The sequence below is a fragment of the Hippopotamus amphibius genome, chromosome 8 (assembly GCF_030028045.1).
Source record: "Hippopotamus amphibius kiboko isolate mHipAmp2 chromosome 8, mHipAmp2.hap2, whole genome shotgun sequence".
Lineage (NCBI taxonomy): Eukaryota > Metazoa > Chordata > Mammalia > Artiodactyla > Hippopotamidae > Hippopotamus > Hippopotamus amphibius.
The window spans coordinates 46,793,847-46,817,844 of NC_080193.1; the positions used below are offsets into that span (position 1 = coordinate 46,793,847).

At 38.3% G+C, this 23,998-nt stretch overlaps 1 protein-coding gene across 4 annotated transcripts; it reads right to left on the reverse strand.

Moving 5' to 3' along the window:
* Positions 1-23,998, reverse strand: INSIG2 (insulin induced gene 2). Of its 4 annotated transcripts, XR_009055164.1 has the most exons (7): positions 20,389-20,576; positions 17,745-18,139; positions 11,365-11,489; positions 8,045-8,211; positions 7,772-7,871; positions 5,918-6,723; positions 1-340 (listed from the first exon to the last, which is right to left on the reverse strand). XR_009055164.1 is itself a non-coding variant. In XM_057746357.1 (6 exons), exons 2-6 carry the CDS (start codon positions 17,986-17,988, stop codon positions 287-289), a joined length of 690 nt encoding a protein of 229 aa, XP_057602340.1. In that variant the 5' UTR covers positions 17,989-18,139; positions 23,961-23,998; the 3' UTR covers positions 1-286. The 4 variants fall into 4 exon arrangements, 3 of the variants coding, with proteins under 3 accessions (XP_057602340.1, XP_057602339.1, XP_057602341.1); XM_057746357.1 differs by lacking the exons at positions 5,918-6,723; positions 20,389-20,576 and adding an exon at positions 23,961-23,998; XM_057746356.1 differs by lacking the exon at positions 5,918-6,723 and having other exon boundaries at positions 20,389-20,606.

A 23,998-nucleotide genomic window follows, 5' to 3' on the forward strand; every position in this document is an offset into this window, starting at 1 on the left:
ATCCTGAACCACTTTCTCTCTTGGACAGGCATGATATTGACCCACACTAGGTCTGAGGCACAGAAACTTCCACAAAGATTTGTCTTTACAAACATCTTTAAACTTCATCTTCAATTTGTCAGCGCACAGGCTTCCCAAGCCCAGTGTGTGGAGACTGAGCACAGCAGCTGCCTCCAGCTGATCCTAAGATGATGGGGCAGCAGTCTGTCTTCCTGTAATGTCCTGCTGAAAAATCTCAAGCTTTTGTCAAAGCAGAAGGGACTGTTTCAAAACCGAACTGCCACTGTCATAACTTGGTTGAGCAGACATTCCCAGAAGATCTAGGAGTGACATGTGATGACTATAAAAGGAATAGAAATGAGTTTCATTCAATGCCAGAAATTCCCAGGGAATGCATTTTAGAAACTTTTCTTCTAAAACAAACAGATTCAACACTTGGGTTCTTTCTTTCTTTCGTCTACTCAGTTGCTCACCACAATGAATTGGTCTATGATCACATTCTGTACAAGTTACTCAAAACACGTTTCTACGAGAGACAAAATCTTGTGAACCGAACAAACTCGTGGAAGCACAGTAGCACTGAGTGAATGTTTTAGTTTCAGAACAGTAATAAAAGAAAGATTATTTTAAATGGAAATACGTTTCCTAAGTGCTCGTTACTTTTAAAGCTCATCTTTGGGGAAGCCACAGAACAATGAGCAGTTACAAATCCTGCCATGGCAAAGCAGAATAAAACACACTTGCGCCAGCACAGAATTTTGATTTAGAATCAAAACTGTCCCTTGTTCATGAAAATCCTCATAGACACTGCACCCAGGGCAACGGTGAAAGGGAAAAATTGCCCATATATGGCAATCAGTTTCGACACGAGGCTCATCAATAGCCCAGTCTGGCGCAGGCACATCATTATCTATCTGATCTGCCAAAGCTGATCCTTAACAACATTGTCTTCAGAACAGTTGACATACCCTGGAAAAGTCTGCCTTGTAAATCACAAAGAAAGATGACAGGTTTCACAGGTTTCATCAGTGATAAAAAGAAGGGAGGCACAAAGGAACACATACCAGGATACACCTCCTGGCACAATGATCTCAATGGACTAAATGTATTCTGAAAGGGAAAAAAAAAAATCTCCATACCCCAATTTTTATTAAGACCAAGTAAGAAACCACTGACTTAACCTATTTATCTCAACTCCCAACTAAATTGAGTTTTTGAAACATAAAGACAAATGGTCAGGCAGATGGCAAGATTTTATGGTATAAAAAAATGGTGGGGAAGATTGAATCAGGGCGGCAGACTAGTCAAGCTGTAGCTTCTCCTTCCTATCCCAAATCCATAGAAACAACAACAACAACAAAAGATTTTTAAAAGGAAAAGGAATCCACAAGTATCCTGCCAGATAAGGAGAAGTATCCTTCATGGACTAGCCACTACAAGGAAGAAAACAATGGAGAGCAGACAGGTGGAGAGAAACCACAGCTCAAACACTCAAGAAAAATAAATAAAATTAAAAAAAAAAAAAAAAACACTCAAGAAAGGATTTGCTAAAAATGAAACCAGGGATATTCAAAGCTCAGAGGTGGCTAGTGCCTGGAGCCAGAAATACCAAGGGCAAAAAACCTCATGGGTTAGAGCAGGCTCCTGCAGAAGCAGCCATCTGGCCAACCTCTGCACACTACAACTCACTACCTTGGACCGGGCAGAGACAGCACAGTATCTGCCCTCGGACGCAAGCAGTGTGAGCACTAAGTTCAGAGAGGTCTGGGAGTGTGCCCTAGACCGACCAAGGAGCGCTCACATCCAGAGACAGGCTCGCACAGGCTCACCCTGCCCTTCCCTGCCATGGCTCTTTAGAAGAGTTTAGGACTTTAGAGGATTAATTAATATCCTCAAAATACAAGAATGACCACACACTTCCACACAAAACCCCCACCACCACCAAGACAGAAACCTTGGAAACTAAAACCGTAATCTCTGAAATTAAAAATTCAACTGATGGGCTGAACACTGAATGGGTACAGCTGAAGAGCAACTCATTGAGCTGGAATATCCAGTTAAGTAATCCTTCCAGAATGTAGCACAACAGAGAGAAGCTAAGGGATATACAGAAAACAGGAACAAAGGGTCAAAGATCTCCCGAATAGAAGAATTTTAGAACAGAGAAGGTGAATGAAGAAAAATAATAGCAAAGACAGAAAAACAAATTGCCCAGAATTAGAGAGATGATGTCTCTGATTGAACAGGATTAGTGGAAGACCCACTCCTAAACATCGTGTGAATTTTTAGAGCACCTAGGATGACGAAACAACTAAAAATAAGTACATGAAAGGGGGGAAGGGACTCTAATTAGAATTCCAAATCGATCAAGGCATGTGGATAAGTGTTTCACTCAAAAGGTCATGAGGACTACAGAGGACACCTTCCTTTCCACCCGACCCCTAAGATCATTCCAGTACCATCCATACCCTTCCCATGAAACAGGTCTTTGGCCTCCTTAGACTTGCTGTCCTTTCACCTCACACTGTTCTCCCATGCAGTCAGGTTAGCAATGCTGATTCAATTTCCTTCCCCAATTTGCCTGGATCCCACGATAAATCTCTTGATCTTGCATTAGGAGCCTCTATTAATTTTCCACAAAGCCTTGCACCATGTCTACCAATGACCCCCTCACTAGATTCAATCTACTCCACCAAAAATGGCCTAGCCCCAGGGCTACTGAGCCCATTTAAACATGGCACAACCATGTTAATTAGCTCCACTGCAAATATCTGATCACCAGCCTCACCTGGGTCCTTGATGGTCTCAAAACTGTCTGAAAGTTCTTTCTTTGCCTCTAGTCATTTCCTGAGTCCATTCTTCATAGATATGGTCCAAATCGCCACCATTCTTTCAAAGTTCTCTAGCTGCCCCCAGCTCTCCTCACTCGTAATAAATGACAGTACATAATCAGGCTTTTCTCAAATATATTTTGAGTTATTAGTATGCGAGGCTATACTTTCAATGTTAAGATAAAATAGGTTAGAAAGAACATTTTTCAACATAAAACAATCTGATGTCATTCTCCTGTACGTCTAAAATCAATTATTCCTTCCAACTGTACTTCATCCTACCAGTTACCCTCTGCCTGAAACGACCTTCTACTTTGGCTTCCACATCACTCTTCTGTTTTACCTCCTACTTCTGACCATACCCCCTTTATCTCCTTCACCATTTTCTCTGCTAACAGGCCAGATCTCTTCCTTTTCACTGTAACATGCTCCCTTGGTGACATCATCCACTCCCACAGCTGCATTTATTACTGTCATATGCTGATGACTCTCCCATCACACCCAACAACCCAGGCTCAAACATCCAACTGCTTACAGTCATCTTTACCAGATGCCTCCTACACACCTCAATCTCAACACAGCAAATCAAACTCTTTATCTATTCACCTACCTCTCTGCATTCCTCTTTTGGTTTACAGAAATATCATCCACTTAGTTTTCCAAGAAAGAAAAATTAAGTCACCTTTCACATCTCCTCTTCCTTAACCTTTATGTCCAAGTCACCAGGTTCAGATGGTTTAATGCAAAATATACCTCAATGTGTCCCTCACTCTTCATTTCCAAAGTCACTACATCTCTCTCACCTGGACCCTCCACCTTATATTACATGTATCTACACCTGTGAGAGGCAACCTGGGCTGCACATTAGAATCACCTGGGGAACTTATGAAACTCCTAATGCTCAGAGCACACCTCGGGTCAATTATATTAGAGTCTCTGAGAGTGGGATCGAGGCACCTGCTTATTTTTACAAGACTCCATAGGACTCCAATATGCAGCCAGATTTTAAAATTTTCCAGACATGAGCCCACAGACTGAAAGTGCATACTGAATACTAAGCAAGAAAAAGGGAAACTATTTTATTTTATTTTATTAAATTTAGTTTAAATTTTAAAACTAAACAAGTAAAAGTGAAACTAAATAACCTCAAGGATAAAGGGAAAATCATGAAAAAGTTCCTGGAGAGAAAAGAAAAATTACCTACAAAGGAAAGAAAATTACACTAATAGAAGACTTGTCACCTGCAACATTAGATGACAGAAGACAAGTTTAAAAAGTCTTCAAAGTGGTGGGATTAGGGGGGAAACTGTGAACCTAGAATTCTATGGCCTACTAAACTGTTCTTCAAGAATGAAAGATATGTGTATAAAAACAGATGATTGAACTTGGTGTACCCCCAAAAAAATAAAAAAATAAAAAAAAAAAAAAGAATGAAAGAGACTTTTTCAGACACACAAAGCTAAGACTCTACTATTCACAGACCATCACTGGAAGAATTACCTTACAAAGAATATATGTCATGATGCAGGTAAGTGAGCCAAAAGATTAAAGAAGCAATTAATGATATTGACCAAGTCTGGATTCCACCTAGAAAACAGCTGTGTGAAGTAGATGCACCATTGGGAGGTTCCAATGACCTTAATGAAGTTCAGTGCAAACAAAAAAAGATTATAGCAGAAGTATTACCAGGGTTCTTACTGGTTAATTTTAATTATTTGCTTGTGCTTTCACAGAATTTAAGTTTCAGTTTTCAACTATTCAATTTTTAAAACTTTAAATAATAAAAGCCAGGAAGCATGGCCAATATAGCAGTATTAAAAGATGTTTACCAATTTCTTTCATTACAAAAAAAAAAAAAGATGTAATATATTTATACACTTATTTAAATATCAAAACAATTTTATTTTTGTCATAAATATCTTTCCTTGTTTTCTAGGTGATATGAAAATAATTTAAGAAACCAAAGTGATAATCATTCAATTCTTGTAATACTAAACTGTTTCCTTCATTATCTCTTAATAAATTCAACCATACATGTTAATTTTATTAAATTAATCCTCAGTAATATAATTCTAAGATTAACCACAAGGAAGAAAGAAAGACTCTTAACCAAGCTGATAATTATATATTTAATACACCTTGCTTTAAACAGCAATTTTCAAAGTAAACACATCATAGGCCCTATAACTTATTAAAGATTTACAGTGTTTACAAAGTTGATTCTAAAAATATACCTTATTTGTTCTAAATGAATAACATTATCTAGAATATAGAATAATAAATTATAGCAATATGTTTATCACCACTATAGTTAAGATTGTATACATATATTCAATATGAAATCCTCTTATGATTTTCACACTTTCAGCCTTAAAACATAAGAGCAGGTTAAAGTTTGGCATACAAGATCTCAGTCAGACAGCAATGGTTTTAAAATTGAAAGTGAAAAAAATATCTAGTTGACATATTAAGAGAGCATGAGCACATACACATATATATATATACACACACATACATTCTCTCCCTCATCCAGTCCAACACATACACACATGCACACACAAACATGCACACCTCCAGAGTAAGCAGAAGATTTCACCCTTGTGTATCAGACAGTTGCCATCAATTTCATAAATAAAAATTGGGGAAAAAAGGTTAACTAAGACTATGTTTAAATCATATTTAAAAGGATTTAGGTGTTGGAAAGATATGCACAAAACTGTTATCAGGATCTCTAACATGCACAATATGCCATCCCAACACACTCCTAAACAATACAGTCTTGAACTATTCACTAATGGGCCCATGAGTGAATACATAAGAAACTATGTGCCCATTTACTCCCCAGATGGCAATCCACTGACAGTCAATCACATGATGCAGCCCAGCTCACAGAACTCAACAGATTATAGAACCCAAGAGAATGAGAAATTCATTTTGACCTGTTTGGGGTTTCTTATGTGTTCTATGTGCAAAAGCAGTGGAATACTGTATTGCAAATGACAGTATTACTTAACACTTTGTGGCACTGCAGAAGGTCATTTTTTATTTCTAAAACATATTTATTTCAATTTCTCAATGGTCCTTACTTTTAATTATAGGTATTCTTCCAGATTTAGACTCAAAACAACTTAATGCTGATAAACTCTCCTGCTCATCACTTCCACCTCCAGTAAAATCTGTTAAAACAAAAAATTACTCTTTGGACTCTCTCCAGTAATGCAGGTTTGAAAACGTTCCCTGGAAGTTCTTTTTCATCATACATTAAAATAACCAAGGCTCTCTGAGACAACATTAAAATAGAAACTAACCACACATTAGGGCACCCATAACTCATACTGCTGTAATTAGAAAAATAAAAAGGCACAACAGTAAGCAAAAGAGAATATACCAGCTTTCCATTTGCTTTTTTTTTTTTTTTTTTTTTTGGCTTTCCTCATATTTTATTTCAGTAAGTTTATAAATTGTTCAAAGCGTTCTTATACTCTGCATGACGATAACAGAATAGTTTGGCACATCAACACTGTGATACAATATATGGTATGTCTAAAAAATTAATTTAGAAATTTCATCTATTAATCAACATGTTTTTTAATGTAGTGCATATATATTTTACAGTTATTTAAGTCAAATACATAAAGGTCTGTACTTGATTTACAGATGAAGCAATCACAGATTGCAGTAACATATGTATGTGTGTATATATATGTATATGCATGTATGTATATATATATACCAATTAAGGGAAAAACTGCATCCTGGCAATTTTATAGTCCAAAGTTTTGTTGATATAGCTATCATTTACATGCCCTTTTCATCTTGTTTTTCTGTACAAAAGATATATTTGCCTTCTTCATTCTTGATGAGATTTTTCTGCAATAACTTTACATTCATACTGTAAAAATTAAAAGGTTAAAAGGTTAACAGGTTAATGTTTATTTTAAATAGCAATTTCCATATAAACTAACAAGGTCTAAACTTAACAGCTTATTAACATATGCCCACTTTATTCCTCAAAGAATCTGAGAGTTACACAACCATTAGGATTAAATGACAATTATAATAGGAAAAAAGAAAATTCACATTTTAGAACTGAAAGGTATAGCCAAAAGAAGGAAAAAGATGAGATTTCTGCATTACAAGCAAATGATAACAGTACATGATTTAGATCAATCCTAGAATATGAAAGGAAGTAAAATAAATTTTTTTGTATGCTCACTAAGGCATATTAGCAAAGGAAAGGTCATGAAATAAAGGGCAGGACCAATATTGTGAACTGGGTAATATTTTCTCAAATAACTTTAAAATTGAAAGGAAAAAATCTACTATATTAGCAAAAGCTTCTGGTCAAAACAATATTTTAAAAGGAAAGGTATAAAACTGTATACTCATAACTCAAAATAAAGTATCCTAAATGGACTTAGGATAATTGGCTGGCTAGACTACCAAAAAGACAGCAACGTAAACCACTCAATCCTCTCAGCTGGCTAACATGGCAATAGTGACAGCACTTACTCACGAAATTGCTGTGGCATCTGAATGCTATGCCCTGACCCTTGTCATCTCTCACTGGGCTTATCAACAATGTCCTTTTCCTTCTTAACTAAAATGATCAAACATCTTGACTTGCTGGAGATAGTCCTAATTTATATTTATTGTAGCAACGTAGTTATAAGCAGTGCCTGTTCTCGGTTTTAAAACTGTCCCTTTTGCAAGGAGTAAAAACATATAGATTAGTAAAATTAATTAATTAATTAATTAAAATTGGAGGATAAATCATATCACCCTAATGTATAACACATTTTAGCTTTTCTATCCCACGGTTCTTTCCATTTTTAATACACTTGTGATTAAATTCTTCCAAATGATTTATTCCATTGCCGTTTGGAGAAAACATCTTACGTCTCAATACGAAAAAGGTGAGTAAATAAGCATGAGCTTACCATTGCCAGTTGTCGACCAATGTTTCCCATTGTTATGCCTCCAGCAAAAAATATACATGGTAACCAAGAACGAACGTAGAGAAAATCTGGAGATGTGTATCTAGAATAACAAATATTTTTAACAACTCACAAAGGAAGTACAATGACACTTGATAATTACAATAGAAATGTTACTCTGTAGATTAAAGTGGCTAATGCAATTTTAAAATCTCAATTCTGAATTCATTGATCATTTACTTGTTTTAGGAAACAAAAACCAAAAAGAATACTTACTGATAAACACCATTATAGACTAGCAGTTGAGTGACCAAGGTTGCCAAGAAAGCAATTCCTACTCCAAGGCCAAAACCACTTCTAGATCTATCAAAAGTCCACCACAGTCCAATGGATAGTGCAGCCAGTGTGAGAGACAACTGTATGTTGTTATCAAAATCCACTTTCTGAGATCAGTGTTAAAGAGCCATCTTAAAACGTGTAACCAATATCACCTATTCATTTTTCTAAAAGAGATGTTAATGTTGACAAGGGAATAAACTGCGTAGTCTAGAGTACATTCAGTTTTTTAATACAATGTATGAGACTAGGGAGGATTCAAACTCTCTCTGGTATTTACTAAAGACAGAGGGTATGATACTTCCCTAATAGATCTCACCCATGTGCAATCTCTCCAAAAAATGGCACAATATATACATTTCCAATTATCAGATCAGATTTGTTATTTAAGAAATGCTTTCTCTGCAAAAAATGTAACTGGAAGCCTCAGAACTCGGGTATTGCTAAAGGAACACACTTTTGCTAAAAAGGAAACCAATATTACTTCTCAAACAGGTTTAGAATTACTTGAGAATCACACAGGAACTTGAAAATAGAAGAGTTGACAGCTATTTAACAGGGTACCACATTCTCTATATGATTTACTGACAGACACATTTTATAATAATGCAGTTCAGAAACAAGAGTACCAAGGACACACTATCCCTTTCTATTATGTCAACTGTTCTAGTTTTAATTTGTTGAGGATAAAGCCTTGAAGTGAACATTATCTTGCAACCTGCCAAGCTATTTTGGTGCCTGAGACTTTCTGGTATAGGACAGTTTGCTCAAATGATATTTTATTTCCGTCACCTACTTAAGCACCTATTCACAAATGTACAGCCCTTTTCTACTTCAAAATCTCTGGGCAAAACGAAGCTTTATAAATTCAATTTTCTCATTTCTTTGCTAGAGGATTACACTAAAGGAATTAATTTCAAGTATCATTAAAAGGGCATTATCTATGTCTCAAAGGCCACATCTTGGCTCTATATCCAGCTCCCCAGGGGAGACTACATATCTTGCCAAACTAGCTGGCCATGCTGCAACTACAGAGAAGAGAGAAGTTCCAAAAATGCATATAAAACCATTTTCCACCTCCTTTAACACTCTGCTGTTTACCACCATTCCCCCCCACCTTCTACCCAACCAGCAGGTATCCTGAACACCCAGCCTGCCACTCAAGGTCAGTCCTTGTCAAGGCTTGATTTATCAAGAAACCTATAGTCTTTGGGTATGCTTTCTGAAAAAGCTTTTATTCTTTAGTGGGTATTATGCCTCAAATTCCAAAGAAACGTTTGTGCACTCTGATTTCTCTATGCAATAAACATTCTTATAAAGAGTGGAATTTGACATTAACTGGGTTCTATCTTTGCTAACTAAATTAACTCTGTTAAAAGTCAAAGCAAAAGAGGAGGCTTCTTGGGTACAGGTAAAACATCAATCTTAAAAACAGTACAATGTGATATTCTGAAGTCTAAGTAACCTAATATTAAGTTTGTGTTATAAATTTTGCAAACATTTTGGATTTTGTTTAAAGGATGAACAGAATAGCTAAGATGGCTATATTTAAGGATTTCATTGAGAGAAGAATGACCAAAGTAAATAATTTAAATCAGATATATTAAATCTTTTAAATTCCAGAGAAGGTTATTTAAATTTCTCAACTTAAAAAGAATTGAACAGATAGTCTAGGATAGAAAGGTCTAATCCACCAGACAGAGATGAATTTACACACCTGTGGAGCCCCTGGGTAGGAGAAGGTACATTCCTAGACTCGAGTCAGGACCTCCAGGGTCTGGTCTCAGCTCTGGCACAGCCTTGTAGTACAAATGACTTAGCAAAGTACCAAGTCTCTCTAGCTTTCATTTCTCTTATTATCTTTATAAAGAAAATGTGGAACTAGGGGATTTCTAAGTTTTCTTCTAGATATAATATTCTATGAGTCTATCTTTTTGAAGTCCTCCTAACCACTTGATTTGTTATAAAATCCTAATTCTCAAAGATTTCACCAAACGAAATATGTTGGGAAACTCTTTAAGACAAAAGGAAAGGGGAAAAAAAAAACAAAATAATAAGAGCCACTGAGGGATTTCCAAATTCACAGATCTCCAAGAGCCAGTGCAACCAGGAACAGAAAGGTTGGTGTGTTTTCAGAATCTAGGACCCTGTTTCTTTCCTCGGTTCCTCTTCTCCAGCTTCTCCAAAACACCTCAGTACTTTCTGTTAGACACTGGAATCTCCTCGCCCCATGACCCACCCTCTCTCCAGGCAACTGCCAGCCCTGAGCCCAGCGCAGAGTTACCAGAGGAAGCCTCGAGCAGCCTGAGTCACATGTCTTCTCTTCCCCAAAGGAAAGGCTCCTGCCACCTCCATTCTCTAAGCCATATCTTCTAGAAAAGGAAAGACGGAACTAGCATATCCCAGATCCTCTTCTACAAAGGGAAGTTAGGAGGTCAGGGGGGCAGGGAGGAAGTAGGGAGGATGATAGGATAAAAATCTTATGAGGGCAGAAATTTTTGTGCTGGGGGTGGACATATTTTTCCAGGGGATAGAACGCAGAGGAGAAATGGGAAAAGAGGCTCCTTTATCCTTCTAGCCAGGACACTATGAAAACACTCATTAATCACTAAATTAAAATATCAGAATTCTTAAAATGATCAAACTTTAAAAATATGTAACTTAGGAAGAAAAGTTCTTTTTGGCCACGGTCTAAGTTGGCTATTTCTACTTCTGCCACTTTTAGGAACATTTATGTGGTTTGTTGGTAAGGATTAAAACCTACAAATGACAGTCTTTAAAAAATATATATATATAAAGAATATATATGTGAAGATATATATATATATATATATTCTTCAAATCAAAAACAAAACAAAACAAAAAAACCAACCAGCACCTGAAGCCACTGTATGTCCTTACTGGCAAATCTTAAATGACAAGACAGAAAAGAAATTCCTTTGAAAATGTACCTATTTCAAAGTTAGTGACAAAAACTAGATGGAGGTAACCAAGTAACCTAATTTAAGAAAAACGTAAATTTTTTGATGTGCAAAGTTTCTGAGTGATATCGAAAAACAGGGATTGAAATGAAAGGCTACACTGCACACTGTAATTGCACAGCTGCTCCCACGTTGCTTCAAGACCGTGGCATGCGTTCTTTTTACAACTAAGTGGACATATCACAGTTTGACAACAGTGAAGTTGCAAGGGGCTGTTTAACCTTTGGTTTGTCGAAAGCTGCTTTGTTATTACGCATTTCATTACAGCAGAAAGGATACAGCGCTGGCATGATTTATACCAACAAAGACGGCTACGCACCGCATTACACTGGACCACTCTCTTTTAAATTTATGTGGTTCTCCGAGATGCCTGTCAATGCAGGGGTATAATAACCCAATCACGGCTGTGGGGGAAGAAAAGGGAAAAAATTAAGTCATCTCCAATGGTATAGAGGCAAAACTTAAGCTAAGAGTCACAACCACCATCACAAGCATTTGAAAGATTCTTTAGAAAAGCTTTTCAACTTACTAATATTAATTGTTGATATTTAAACTTACCTTCCAAAAGAAAAAAAAAGTGAGGATAACACCATCAAAGACAGCACTGTAAATGATTACAATGGTATTCTCAATTACAATGGCAAAACACTATTTCAGTGTATGATTCAGAATTTAGCAGATTGGACTAGATGATTCACACTACTTTTCTACTAATAACTCTGAGACTTGGAAAGCATCAAAGCAGTTGGCAGTTAAGCAATGTTCTCTCTAAGCTATACAACCATGAAACATGCTATGAAATGCCACACATCTAAAGAGAAGCTCGAAGCGTAAACACGTACAAGCTCATCCTACACGTCCTGCTGGGAGGCTATGGCTGTCCTGCTATACAGACGATCCTTGTCCCCCAGTTTCTTGTCTCAGTCTCTTGTGTCTAGTGCCTTGTCCTGACAACTCCCTTCCCTTCCGACCTGACCCTCTAATGAGACTCTAGGTCAGACTGTCAAAGCGCAGAAACTTGCAACAGAAATCTATTCGTAAGACATACTGCAGAGGAAAAATGGAGGAAACGTGGTCTACAGAATTACATATTTTCAGTTAAAATTTAAATTCACTGTTAAAAGATCAGAAGAATCATTTTAGTATATTTCTTCACTTTGGAAAGAACATTTTGAATACTAACGGCGCAATTAATTATGAATAACTCAGTTTTTAACTTTACTTTTCAAACCTCAACATTTTATTCATTTGGTGGGAGAGGATTTTAAATGCTAAGTTAGTATTTAAAAAAAGAGTATTTCATGAGCCAAAACATTCTTCAACAAGTTATAAGGAAAATATACTTCTACAGATTAAATTTAACAGGAACTAGCTGGGCAGTTTTAATTTGCTAATTTTCCTAAAAACAGAATGTGTGTGCTGCCATTTGGCAATAAAAAATACAACTGTCAGCATCAGTAGAAAACATACGTTTAAAATGTCCAATATTACCTACGATGTATCATGAAATTATTGTACCCTAACCTAAGTACCTGAGGGGTTAGAAGCCCCTGCCTGGACTGGTATTGGCTAGCTCCATCTCACAAACAATTCAATCTTCAAGGAAAAATGAAAATCAATTAACATCAAAAATCGCAGGCTAGCAGACCAACGGAACAGCATGAAAAACAGGCCGAATGGCCACCCTTCCGTCTGGAGTGGAGATGCTGCAATGACGTAGACATCTTCTAATCCACAAAACTGAAAGTGCTCTTCTGATTAGGCTTTTGCTGAGGGTAGATGGTTCACAGACCATCAGACATTAACAAATTTCAGCAACGCAGAGCTCTAACAGCTATTAGTAAATTTTAAAGTTTCAAATTATAGTCCTATTTAAAAGGTTCTGCTCTAAAATCTTGTGAGATTAACGGACAGCATTTCCAAATTTCTACAAAATTAGAGTGGCAACAAGCATGCCTAACAGTTGAAATGTATCTAAATGAATTATCACCTCTCTTTTTTGTTTGAATTATCACCTCTCTTTTTTTCGTTCTCAAGGGGTCATGAAACTAGCAGCTCATGTGTCATTCCTCACGCTCTCTCTCTTTTCTCCCTTTGCCTGTTGCTGAGGAAATCAACTAAGATCAGGCATTCCAAGTCAATTTTCCTCAGCAGCTGATGCCATAGGTAAAGAATTATCACACAGAGAGTACTGACATGCGTGTGCAAAGACATAAATAAGTAGAATTGACTATATTTTTATGCATGTGATGTCAGACTCGCAAGTGAGAGACAACTGAGGAGAGAAAGCAAAAACACAAAAAGAAATCTAAACTGCCACGCTGCCAACCCTGGGATTTGCCAATAAAAATCAAACCTATTGAGTATGCATGGTTCTCGGATGCTCACTGAGAGGGAGAATTCGAGGGAGCTTGTCACTTCCCATTAAATGTCTTCTTTCTTTCCTTTAAATAAAGGCCTGGTGGAGTCTGAGAGCAACATCTACAGCACAGTGTAGAGATCAGCAGAAGTGTGTCTGGCCTTCTTTGTCCTCCTCTTCCACTTTCTTATTTTAACAAGAGAGACCGTTAAAATCACGCCTGTGTAAAATCATATGCAAACACAGTCCTGCTTAATCAGATGATGTTCTCTGATGCAAAAAGCGCATTTCCTGGGATATATTTCAGTCATTTCCCAGTGACAAGTTGCAGGCTACCAAGACCAAAAACAAGAGAAGTTTGTAAAACTCAATATTAAGTCATCATTTTTCATGGTAATGTGTTTAATGCAGTGCTGCACTGAAAGAGTTAAATCAAACATTTTCCAAGGAAAAGGGGCTGAAAAAGCACAACCACTGAATGAGATACACTTTCATGGAAAACTAGGACAGGGTAAGCAATGCGTTCATCCAACAAATACTTAAACCCCCACAATGTGTCTGCTTCTTGGTATTTGCTGGGGATTTAAAAAGGGAAAATGAGTAAGACATGACCCCCATCCCAAGGTGACCACAGAAACAAGTAGAGTAATGTGTTGGGGCAGCACGGACAGGGCCCAGGGGTCCAGTCTTTTCCTGGCGTGAGCCAAGGGGAAGCAGGGTGCTAGTGTGTCAGGAAAGCCACACAGAAGAGGTGACCCTTTGAGGGAGCATTCAGCAGGTGAGTGTTCTGGAAAGGGCTTTCTAACCAAAGGGAAGCATTTGAGGAAAAAGGCAGACAACAGAAAATACCTGGTATCATCTGGAAACTGGAAACTTTAGGCAGAAAGGGAGTTTTGGGGTCCAGATAGGCTCTGAAAAGGATACTGGCTGGCGAGGGCCATATCACTGAGACTTGCCCCACAGTCGCTGGGAAAATAACACCACCACACTTGTGCCAGAGAGAGGGCCAATTGCTCTTCCAGCAGTGAGTGTACAACACAGGACAGAAGAGGAGGAACTTGGGGGTGGGGGGACAAAATCAGAGGCAGAAAAAGAAAAGACTGAAAATTCCAAGCAGAGTGGTTGAGGGCCTAGACCAAGAAAGGGACAAAGGAGAGATGTAAAACTTGGAAACCATATGTGAGCGATGAGAGAGGAAATAAGGCTCTCCAGGAATTGGGTGACTGCATGGCTTAACAGAAAAGATCTGTTTGTTTTTCATTTTCAAATTAGATATTAATTTCATAGGTATGGACACAGTCTGGTTACTCATGGTTTGTCAGTCAACTTCTCCAATTATTTTAGCCATACAATCTTTTTTCTCCTATTTACTCTTCAGAAAGATTCCTTTGTAGCTCTCAATCACATTCAAAAGGTTCTTACTTAACTCCAATTCTAACACACTGCACACGTAAAGAAGTTAACCAACTTGTAAAACCACCCATTGTTAAACTAAAAACAGAGAACCAGGAAAAGGAAAATGGGATCAAAAGGAGTTTACTTGAGTTCTCTACTACTTGTCCCTCCAGAAGCAACACTAGCAAATTTTCTAGCACTAGGTTTACATGTAGGAAATGGTAATTTTGGAGCCCCTCCAGAAGGTAGCTGCTTAGTCTACAAATATTAATTGGACAGGAAAATCAAAGAACAATTATCAGTTTTTCTGATTTAAGATGATAAGAGCCAGGAGACCTTTGAAAATACACACCAACACATATACACAAAAACATATACACACGGCAAACTGTACACACTGTTTCTTAAAGCATTTACTTTTTTTTTCTTAATATTTTCCCTAAAATTGAAGCGGGGGCAGCAATTATGCAAGAATCCATTTTCCATCTTCGGCAACTTCCACAAACCTGATATCCTCACCCCACCTACTAAACACTGTGACTGACCCAACAACATCAATAGCAGAGTTAACTGAAATCTTGATTTCCCAAAGCCTCTCTCCTTTCATTTGCCCAGGCACCTCATGGAAAACACTGCTTTCAGAAGAAACACTTAAGCAAAAAACGTGAATGCGAATCCTCCACATGAAATGATATAAAGTTAAGTTTGTAAGTGCGACAAGCCTAGTGGCTGGGAAAAGGTAGGAAAGTAGGGACAAAATGACTGAAATGTAGCATTAAAATTAGAAATTTTCCTTCCTAAATGTAAGTTTGTGACAAAAGTGCCCACATAACAGGAGAGATGTAACCCCTATTCCTTTTCAAAATGGAGGTACCATGAAACTTCAGTTGAGTTCTCCTGCCCTAGCCTAGCATGTGTAGCACAGGCTGGCGTACTCCATCCAAGCTTGGCACTTAGTCTGGAAGATTCAAAAGAAGCACCCAGTAGAGGGAAGGATGAGTGGCTTCCTCTGTCCCCTTCCCCAGCATGTGACGTTTCACCCAGCCACACCACTCCTTGGCTCTGGAACCCTGGGCTCACTGATATCTTCTCCTTATCTGTTTCCTCATCCCCCCATAGTAAGCACATTGCAAACATCTCTTTCCCAAGGTTGCCCTACAGATCCCTGGGGTTAAGGGATATGCCCAAAACATTAGTAGACATTTAATAAGCAATAGTTTCACTCCCCTGACCTTCCTTTTGTCTATTCTGAAAAGACATGCTCTTCCAAGTCCTGAAAAACTTCTATTAGTAGCGAGAAAGGGGCTTTATCGTAGGAGAAAAAAACAAAGAAGTAAAAAAGTTGTTGGGAAAACTGTTTTTCCTCTGAACTTAAATGAAAGAAAGGAAAATGCATGAGAACTGGTAGATACAACAGAGAATAATAAAATATAATTTATACTTTCTTCTCTTTGACTGTTTGGATTATGTTGCCTGTTCTCTCAAAGAGTAAAGACAGTCCTGGGGAAACTAAGAACCATCGTCTTTACAAGTCCTCTTTTAATGTGAATATTGTAATAATGAGACATCAATTTACAAACCATACTGAAACCTTACCACAAAAATGCCCTTCCATCCACACAATGGGATTATGTAATTGTCCAATAGGTTTCACAAGGTCATTTTAAAATGTCTCACATCTAACTTCTCACCCATGGCCCCCAAGCTCAAGGAGGTAAACCAAAGTGGATCTACATTATATTGCAAGGTAGTTATGTATATTAAGTGTGAGACACCAAATGGACATTCATAAAAGCAATTTTCTGTCTCATTCGGAATGCTCTTTTACCACATGATTATAGCTTCCTCCTATTACTTTATTATATAAAATAGTATTAATCTATTGGTCTCATTAGAAAAAGCTGAAGAGCTATCCACTATGGAAGCTCAGCATCAGTACAGCATTCTGAAATGCTCCACTTTATCCAATATACACTGTCCACCAAAAAACTAATAATAATGACTTTAAGCAAAGAGAATCTACCTTACTGATCTCTTTAAGCATTTATTATTCTGAAGGTATATCTAAAAACAACATACCAAGAAAAAAAGCACAGGCAAAAATCTAAAAAATAACAACATGAGGCTTTAAACTTGAATAAAAATGTAGTCAACCCTTGAATAACATGAGGATTATGGGCACCAACCCTCCGTACAATAAAAAATCTGAGTATGACTTCACAGTCAGCCCTCCGTATCCACAGTTGCACACCTGCAGATGCAACCAATCTTGGATTGTGTAGTATGTATTTACTGGAAAAAACCCACACATAAAACTTGTATTGTTCAAGGGTCAACTCTTTTCCATCTTTCAAGTTTTTATCTGCTTCAAAAACCAGACGATAACACACATCAAAATCCTAAAACTAAACGCTGATGATGGTCAACAAAGTAACTTAAAGTAAGTTCGTATGAGACAGGCTGAGAAGGAACAAAATTAGGAGCTTAAAAGCCTCACCCCTAAGAGAATCAAGATTGTCTTTAGGATTGAATTTTTAAAGGTCATGTGGATCAGGCAGAGAGAAATCAGACACAAAAGAGTATGAACTCTATGATTCCATTTATATTACACTCTGGAACAGACCAAAACAATCCAGGGACAAGCTGAGGCTGGGGGTAGGCTGCAGAAGAGCAGAGGAGAATTGAGGGGGTGATAGAAATGTTCTTTAGCCGGACCGTGGTGGTAGCTGCATGACTTGTATGCATTTGTCTAAACTCATCAAACTGCTCATTTATAACAGGTCCATTGTACTGTATTTAAATTATACCTCAACAAAGCTGTTTTTTTTTAAGTATTGCCCAGACAATATTCACGCTCCTTTACCCTAATTCCTTTCTAAGCAGTACAGAAACAGCCTTCACATACCTGAAGCTGTGCCACAGCACGGCGGTACCCACCATGCTGAAGAAAAGATGCTTGCAATTACATCGGGTGGAAAGAGCGTCACATTTCTCTGAATCTGAAGTAAATTTAATACTAATGCAAGAAACACTCCAATAAAAAAAAGTACTACTCCTCGAATCATCAAGTTCACACTCCGGCTAGTGACAGATGAAATATAGGGACCACACTTTTTGGGCCCAGGTGATTCTGTCTCTCCTTCTGCCATGGTTTCATAAGTTCAGTAAGTTGACAAAAAAAAAAAAAAAAAAGAGGAAGAAGAAATGGCTTCCCAGCTGAAAAGCCAACTGTCTGAACCAAAGCAGACTGGCGTTTCAACAGTATTGCATCTTGTCCTAAAATAGGACCTACCAGAAATCCTGCAAGAGATAAGAAAAAAGAAATCAATATGTGTCTAATAAAAGAATATACAATTTTCCTGATTTCAATATTAACTCATTTAAAGAACAAATAATGAAATGACAAACATATTTATTTAAATTATTTACTGAATAAGAAGATATTTTAAAAGCATTTTTATATGCATGATGTAATAAAAAATAAAGTGCTAAATCTGTATTTACTAGGACAGAATTAGTGGCCTAAGATACTAAAAGGTCAGAATAATAGTAGAAACAGCTTGCTCCACATCAGTGAGAAAAGCAGGACAGATTATCTGAGACACTTCTACTAGAAACTGGAATATTAAAATCCATGTTTTTGTGTCCTCCACCCAAATCTCCAAGCCCGAGAAACTGATGGGCTTGGAGATTTAGGTAGATATTGTTACACTTTTTCAGAAAATAAATTTATACTCTATAGGAAATCAATATATTCTGACTGAAAATGTTGTATTGTTCTCAGTAATATGTGACTTGCACTACTGAGCCCACGTGCCGCAACTACTGAAGCCTGCACACCTAGAGCCCGTGCTCCACAACAAGAGAAGCCACTGCAACGGGAAGCCCACACACCACAATGAAGAGTAGTCCCTGCTCTCCACAACTAGAGAAAGCCCACGCGCAGCAAAGAAGACCCAATGCAGCCAATAAATAAATAAATAAATAAATAAATAAATTCCAAAAAATAAAAATACGTGACTTCCTCATGAGAACAAGCTCCATAAGGGAATAAAATGGCCTCTTTTAATGTTTAATGCTTATATATGTGCATTTCTGCACAAGAGTATCTTACAAAAAGCAGACCACGACCTACTCGCTCACACATATATGAAGCACAGAAACCAGACCTGACCCGCTGTTACCAGGGCCCACCGAGCTGTATCCCACCCCTGCCTTGATGCAGCCCGCCCTTGTGGCAGTCATGGGAGCTACTGTGAGAAAGCTGGAGAAGGAAGCAGAAGAAAGGAAGCTAAGAAAATAAAGAGTAACCTCTTGGCTAGATTCTAAGGAGTTTGATCCACATGCCCCTGATTCCTAAAACCCGGAACTTTGCAAGTACAATCACTCTAGGTATTCACTCACCCCTCGAAACCAAAGTGATCTTACCTTTGCATATGTTTGTTTAGGACAAATAACATTTGAGGCTATCTAGGAGCTGTTCTAAGCACCTGACATACGGTAACTCATTTAACTTTCACAGTAACCCTAACAGCTAAGTGCAATTATGTCCATTTTACAGGGGAGGCAAAAAAGCAAAGAAAGGTTAAGTCACTCAACCAAGTTTCCACCCTCAGTAAGAGGGCAAGCTGGGATTTAAAGCCACACAGTCTGTATGGCTCCAAAGCCCTTCTGCATACCATTCATGTTCAGCCTCCCAAATTGTTACATATTCCCTCAAGTTTTTTTCTATGAATACTAACTTTTTTTCAGTGGGAAAGTACTGTACAGACCACTTTTGTGACTTACTATTATCCCACACAACAACGTCTCTTAGGCATTGTCACAGTCAGTACATGAACGAGATTTCCTTTGAATCTCAAAGTACTTTATTTAAAACTTTAGTACGGCACTTCTAATAGCTATCTTATGACGATATGTACAGTTGCTTTATGGATTATAAACTTTTTACATAGGTCTTATTCACTATCAAATTTTCACTGTGCCTATGTAACCCAGAAAGGTGCCTGCCTAGCCATAGTGGGAGCTCTACATATTCATATCTGTTTAATTAAATTGGGTTAATTCTTTTTGAATCAAACTATATTGGGTTAAGCAGACTTTTTGGAAGGTAAACCTAACCTAGCACTTAATCATTTAAAATATATTTCCTCTGCTTCCAAGTTTCAAGCTACCTCACAAATGAATTTTGGAACAAAACCCATGTGTAAACTGAGGGGGGCAGAGGGGTGGAGGAGTTAACTTTAGAAACAATCAGTATGAAAATGAGAACATCTGTAAGTACTAGTAACTTTCACAGCCTATCAGTTTCACGTGATAAACATAGACAACAGACTGTTTTTACTGTGCCTCTGCCATACTCAAAGCTCTGTGACCAACACCCAAGGGGGGAATTCAATCCTCAAGCACACAAACCTACTGAGTCTACAGCATCACTGAGCTCTACAGCTTAGCAGCCGAATAGTACATACTACAGCTGATTCATGGGAAACTATATTCTAAACACCTACTGGAAATAACAGAAAACATAGAAAGCATCTCCCCCTGACCTGGTCTTGCAGACTATCCCTGCTGTGGTCCCCAGCGGGGCAGCATGGCACATTCTCTGGTGTTCAGTAGCTGCGCAATCCATCGTCATCATCATCCCATTATCATCATGACACAGCGCCCATTTATGGAGAACCTACTCCATGCCAGGCATATAGTAATATTCAAAATAATACGAAAGGTAGGTATTATTATCCATATTTTACAAATGAAGATATAAAGTCAAAGAGACTTAGCAACTTGTTTATGGTCACGTGACATGCAGTATTAACAATGGAATCGTTCCTTACATAGGACTCATGCCAAAACCCATCCTCTTCCCTCTAAACTTGAGTCTCATTCCAGCCCAACTCCTTAGACTTCTTTTTTGGCACATCCCCTATAGAAGGGGATCTGGTTACTGAAAAGATGGATGGACATTAGAAAACAATTTCAACTGTAAACATTCTCAAGGTACTAATGTCAATTAACGTCCAAGCAGAAAGACCAGAAGAATAAATGTACAAACACCTTGAAGTTTTCTTTAAGAGTACTAGATCAAGGAGCAAAAAGATGTATTAAAGAAAAAAAAATCACATGGCCAACTTACATACAGTATGAGAACAAGAGTTGACTCCTCATTTCGCAAACGTCAATAGACACAGCAATACCCCCCACCTTCTGCTTTTAAAACAGCTACTAGAGGACAAAGAGTAACCACACATTTTAAGTAACCCAAATTACTCTAGTAAATCTAGTAAATTGTCTCTGTCTGTGAATTTTTCCCAAAGGGAATTTTATGTCGGATAATATTTTTAAAAGAACAAAATAGCTTCAGTTTTAAAAAGCTATTTCTGGTGTGGTAGGCCCCATCTCACATCATTCACCAGTCTTTGTCAAAGGGCACTGGCATCTGGGGCAGGATGATTTTTGTTGTTTGGAACTGCCCTACGCATTGCAAAACATTTAGCAGCCCTGGCTCGTGCCCACTAAATGCCAGTGCACACCCCCTCCCTGCTTTGAGATAACCAAATGGCCCTACATATTTCCAAATGCCCGCAGAGAGGCAATGCTCTCCCACTGGGAGCCACTGATTGCTAGACTCCTTCCTCATTCGAGGCTGCTAGACACTTTCTACACTGTTTGTTTGTTATTCTGCCGCAGCTGTTTATTCAGCCTTTTCTGAAAGTGCTTATTTATAGTTTCCTACTTCACCCCAAAAGTTGTCTTTACAAATAACACAACACTTTGATGTTTATTTCAGTAAGATTTTTATGCTATTTTTTAAGTCCAAAAAGCTAATTTTGTGACTACATAATAATACAATAGTATATAATTACTGGGAATGGAAATAAAAGTTAAAATGCTTTGGAATCACAGTATCCTAAAACATAAGAGATGGAAGGGAATAGGAGTTCATTTCTTCCAGGGGGTACAGGAGTCTTCTGCAAAACAAAACCAAAAAAGTTGTGCAAGTGTGCATTTTTCTGGGAAGAGAGTTGGATGTTTTTATATCAAATACTCTCATACTCCATGATCCAAAAGAAGTTAAGAACCAGTGATCTAACAGTTTCCTCGCAAAGCAAATGAGACCCAAAGTGATTAAGTGAAGTGACAAAATTAAGAATGTATACTACTGGGTCTTGCCCTGACCTGCAATTTCTATAAAGTACGTTACTGAACAAAAAGAAAAATAGTTCAAATAGTTTAGATAGATAATAACAAATCATCAAAACTGGAAAAACATTATTCCCACTCTATGGCTTCCTGTCAATGGATTATTATTACCTTTAGATAAATAAAATAGGTGATTCTCAGCTTTGTGGTTGAAAATCAAAGTCTACCTTTGCCACTGAAACAGCTTCAAGGCAATAGGCATTTGAAAACAAACACACAAACAAAATCTCCTTAAGAACCAGTTGTATTTTAACAATTGCAACACCCCCAAAACCAAACAAGATCATTCGTCTTCAAAGGAACAGCAGTCACAGAAGTAATGTTTACTCCCTCAGATTACCTGTCTCTTCACTTGCTTAGGTCAGAAAGGCTACTAAATAATAAAATTAAATTACTACCTCACATCTTTTTTATCATATGCCCTTGCAATTAGAATGGCATTCTCCAAATACAATAAGCATTACAATTAGGAAAAACACACTTAAATCAATGAAACTCTCCTTAAATAAAAGCACACAAATGTGAATCATAAGCTATGGACACTAAAAAACTTTGGGAAGAAAAACGTGTTTGCCTTGAAGACCATGCAACTCATCTTTCCTGTCAACATTAAAACCCAAACACAGAAACTATTAAGCAAGCAACATTTGCATCCCATTACTGCTTTTAAACGACAAATCTCAGTCCCTAAAAACGTTACTCCATCGTTTGAGAATAATTTTGTTTGATAACAACGAAAACAAGCTCTGTCTTTACTGAATTGCATTTTATCCTTTCCTTTTCAGTTCACCATAGATAAAAGCAACAGTTGTCAGTTTAAAAAGAATCAACCTCTTCCCCCAAACAAACGTACATGACTCACATCTTGGTCACTTTATATCAGATATGTACTGAGAACTAAAACAAAACACACTACTCAATATAACGTCCAGAGAAAGAATGAAAAGAGGAAATAGGAAGAGTATGTGGCTATTCTGTGGCAGCCACGGCCAGGCTGCCTTCATTCCGCCTGCACCCACGACTGGAGCTTGTCTTCCCCTGCAATCCTCAGCTTCATTGCAATACTGATTCCGGCCAGTCTCGGTGACCCAGCTGTCAAGACTATTCATTCCTTCTTGAAGCATTTTCTCAATAATCCTACAAAATAGTCAGCTCCCTCTGGTATATTTCCCTAGACTATCTAGCTAACGCCATACTTTACTTTTTGCCAGTGCTAACTGGACATGGGCCATTATCACTTAAGTTTCAGCACCCTTCCCCTCCTCGCCCATCATACCACACTGCTTTCCTTTTCTAGACTGCCAGTCCCCACTGACCGACCCTAAAATCCCGGAAACTATCACCTACCGACTTCCAGGTCCTGGCAAGAGTTCTCTTTGGCTTTACCACACACCTGCTCCAGAGGTTTCTAAATCCAATCCAAAATGCCAAAGTCCCACTCCTCAACCCAATATCAACATACCTTTCGGCGGAGTCTAAGCTTACTACAATACCAACCTTTTCGGATCCTTCCCCCTCCCAAGCCTGAGTTTGGTCTCCCAGGCTACGAGCCTGCCAAGTCCTGACAGCTCTATGCTTGACAGCCCGCCGACCTCCCTCCATCCCGTCAAATCTCCAGCGTCGCCCTTCCTGCCTTCTTTCCGCTCGGACACTCTGCCACTGTCCGGGGAGCCACGGCCTCTCCTAGGCCCTCTCCCCGACCCAAGTGTCCCCTTCCGGATCTCGCCGACCCTTCTCCAGGTAAGCAGAGCCCCTCTGCCTTCAGGCCCCATCTGTGGTCCTGGCTCCCCGCACTTGCCAGAGGGTTCTCTGGCTGAGAAAACGCAAGCAGTTCCTCTTCCCGAGGGCCACCGGCCTCCTCAGGCCCCTTGCCTCAGCAACCAAGTCACCCGCGCTTCCCCGGGGGACCCCAACTCACCCCCGCCTCCGCCATCTTCTGGGACCGGCCCCGCCCCC

Coding starts and splice junctions, on each gene's coding strand:
- INSIG2 (XM_057746357.1), bottom strand. CDS start 17,988: ATGGCAGAAGGAGAGACAGAATCACCTGGGCCCAAAAAGTGTGGTCCC. Junction 8,212..11,364: donor GTATAAATCATGCCAGCGCT/GTATCCTTTCTG, acceptor CACTGATCTCAG/AAAGTGGATTTTGATAACAA. Junction 341..7,771: donor TTGGTCGACAACTGGCAATG/GTAAGCTCATGC, acceptor TTCCTTTTATAG/TCATCACATGTCACTCCTAG.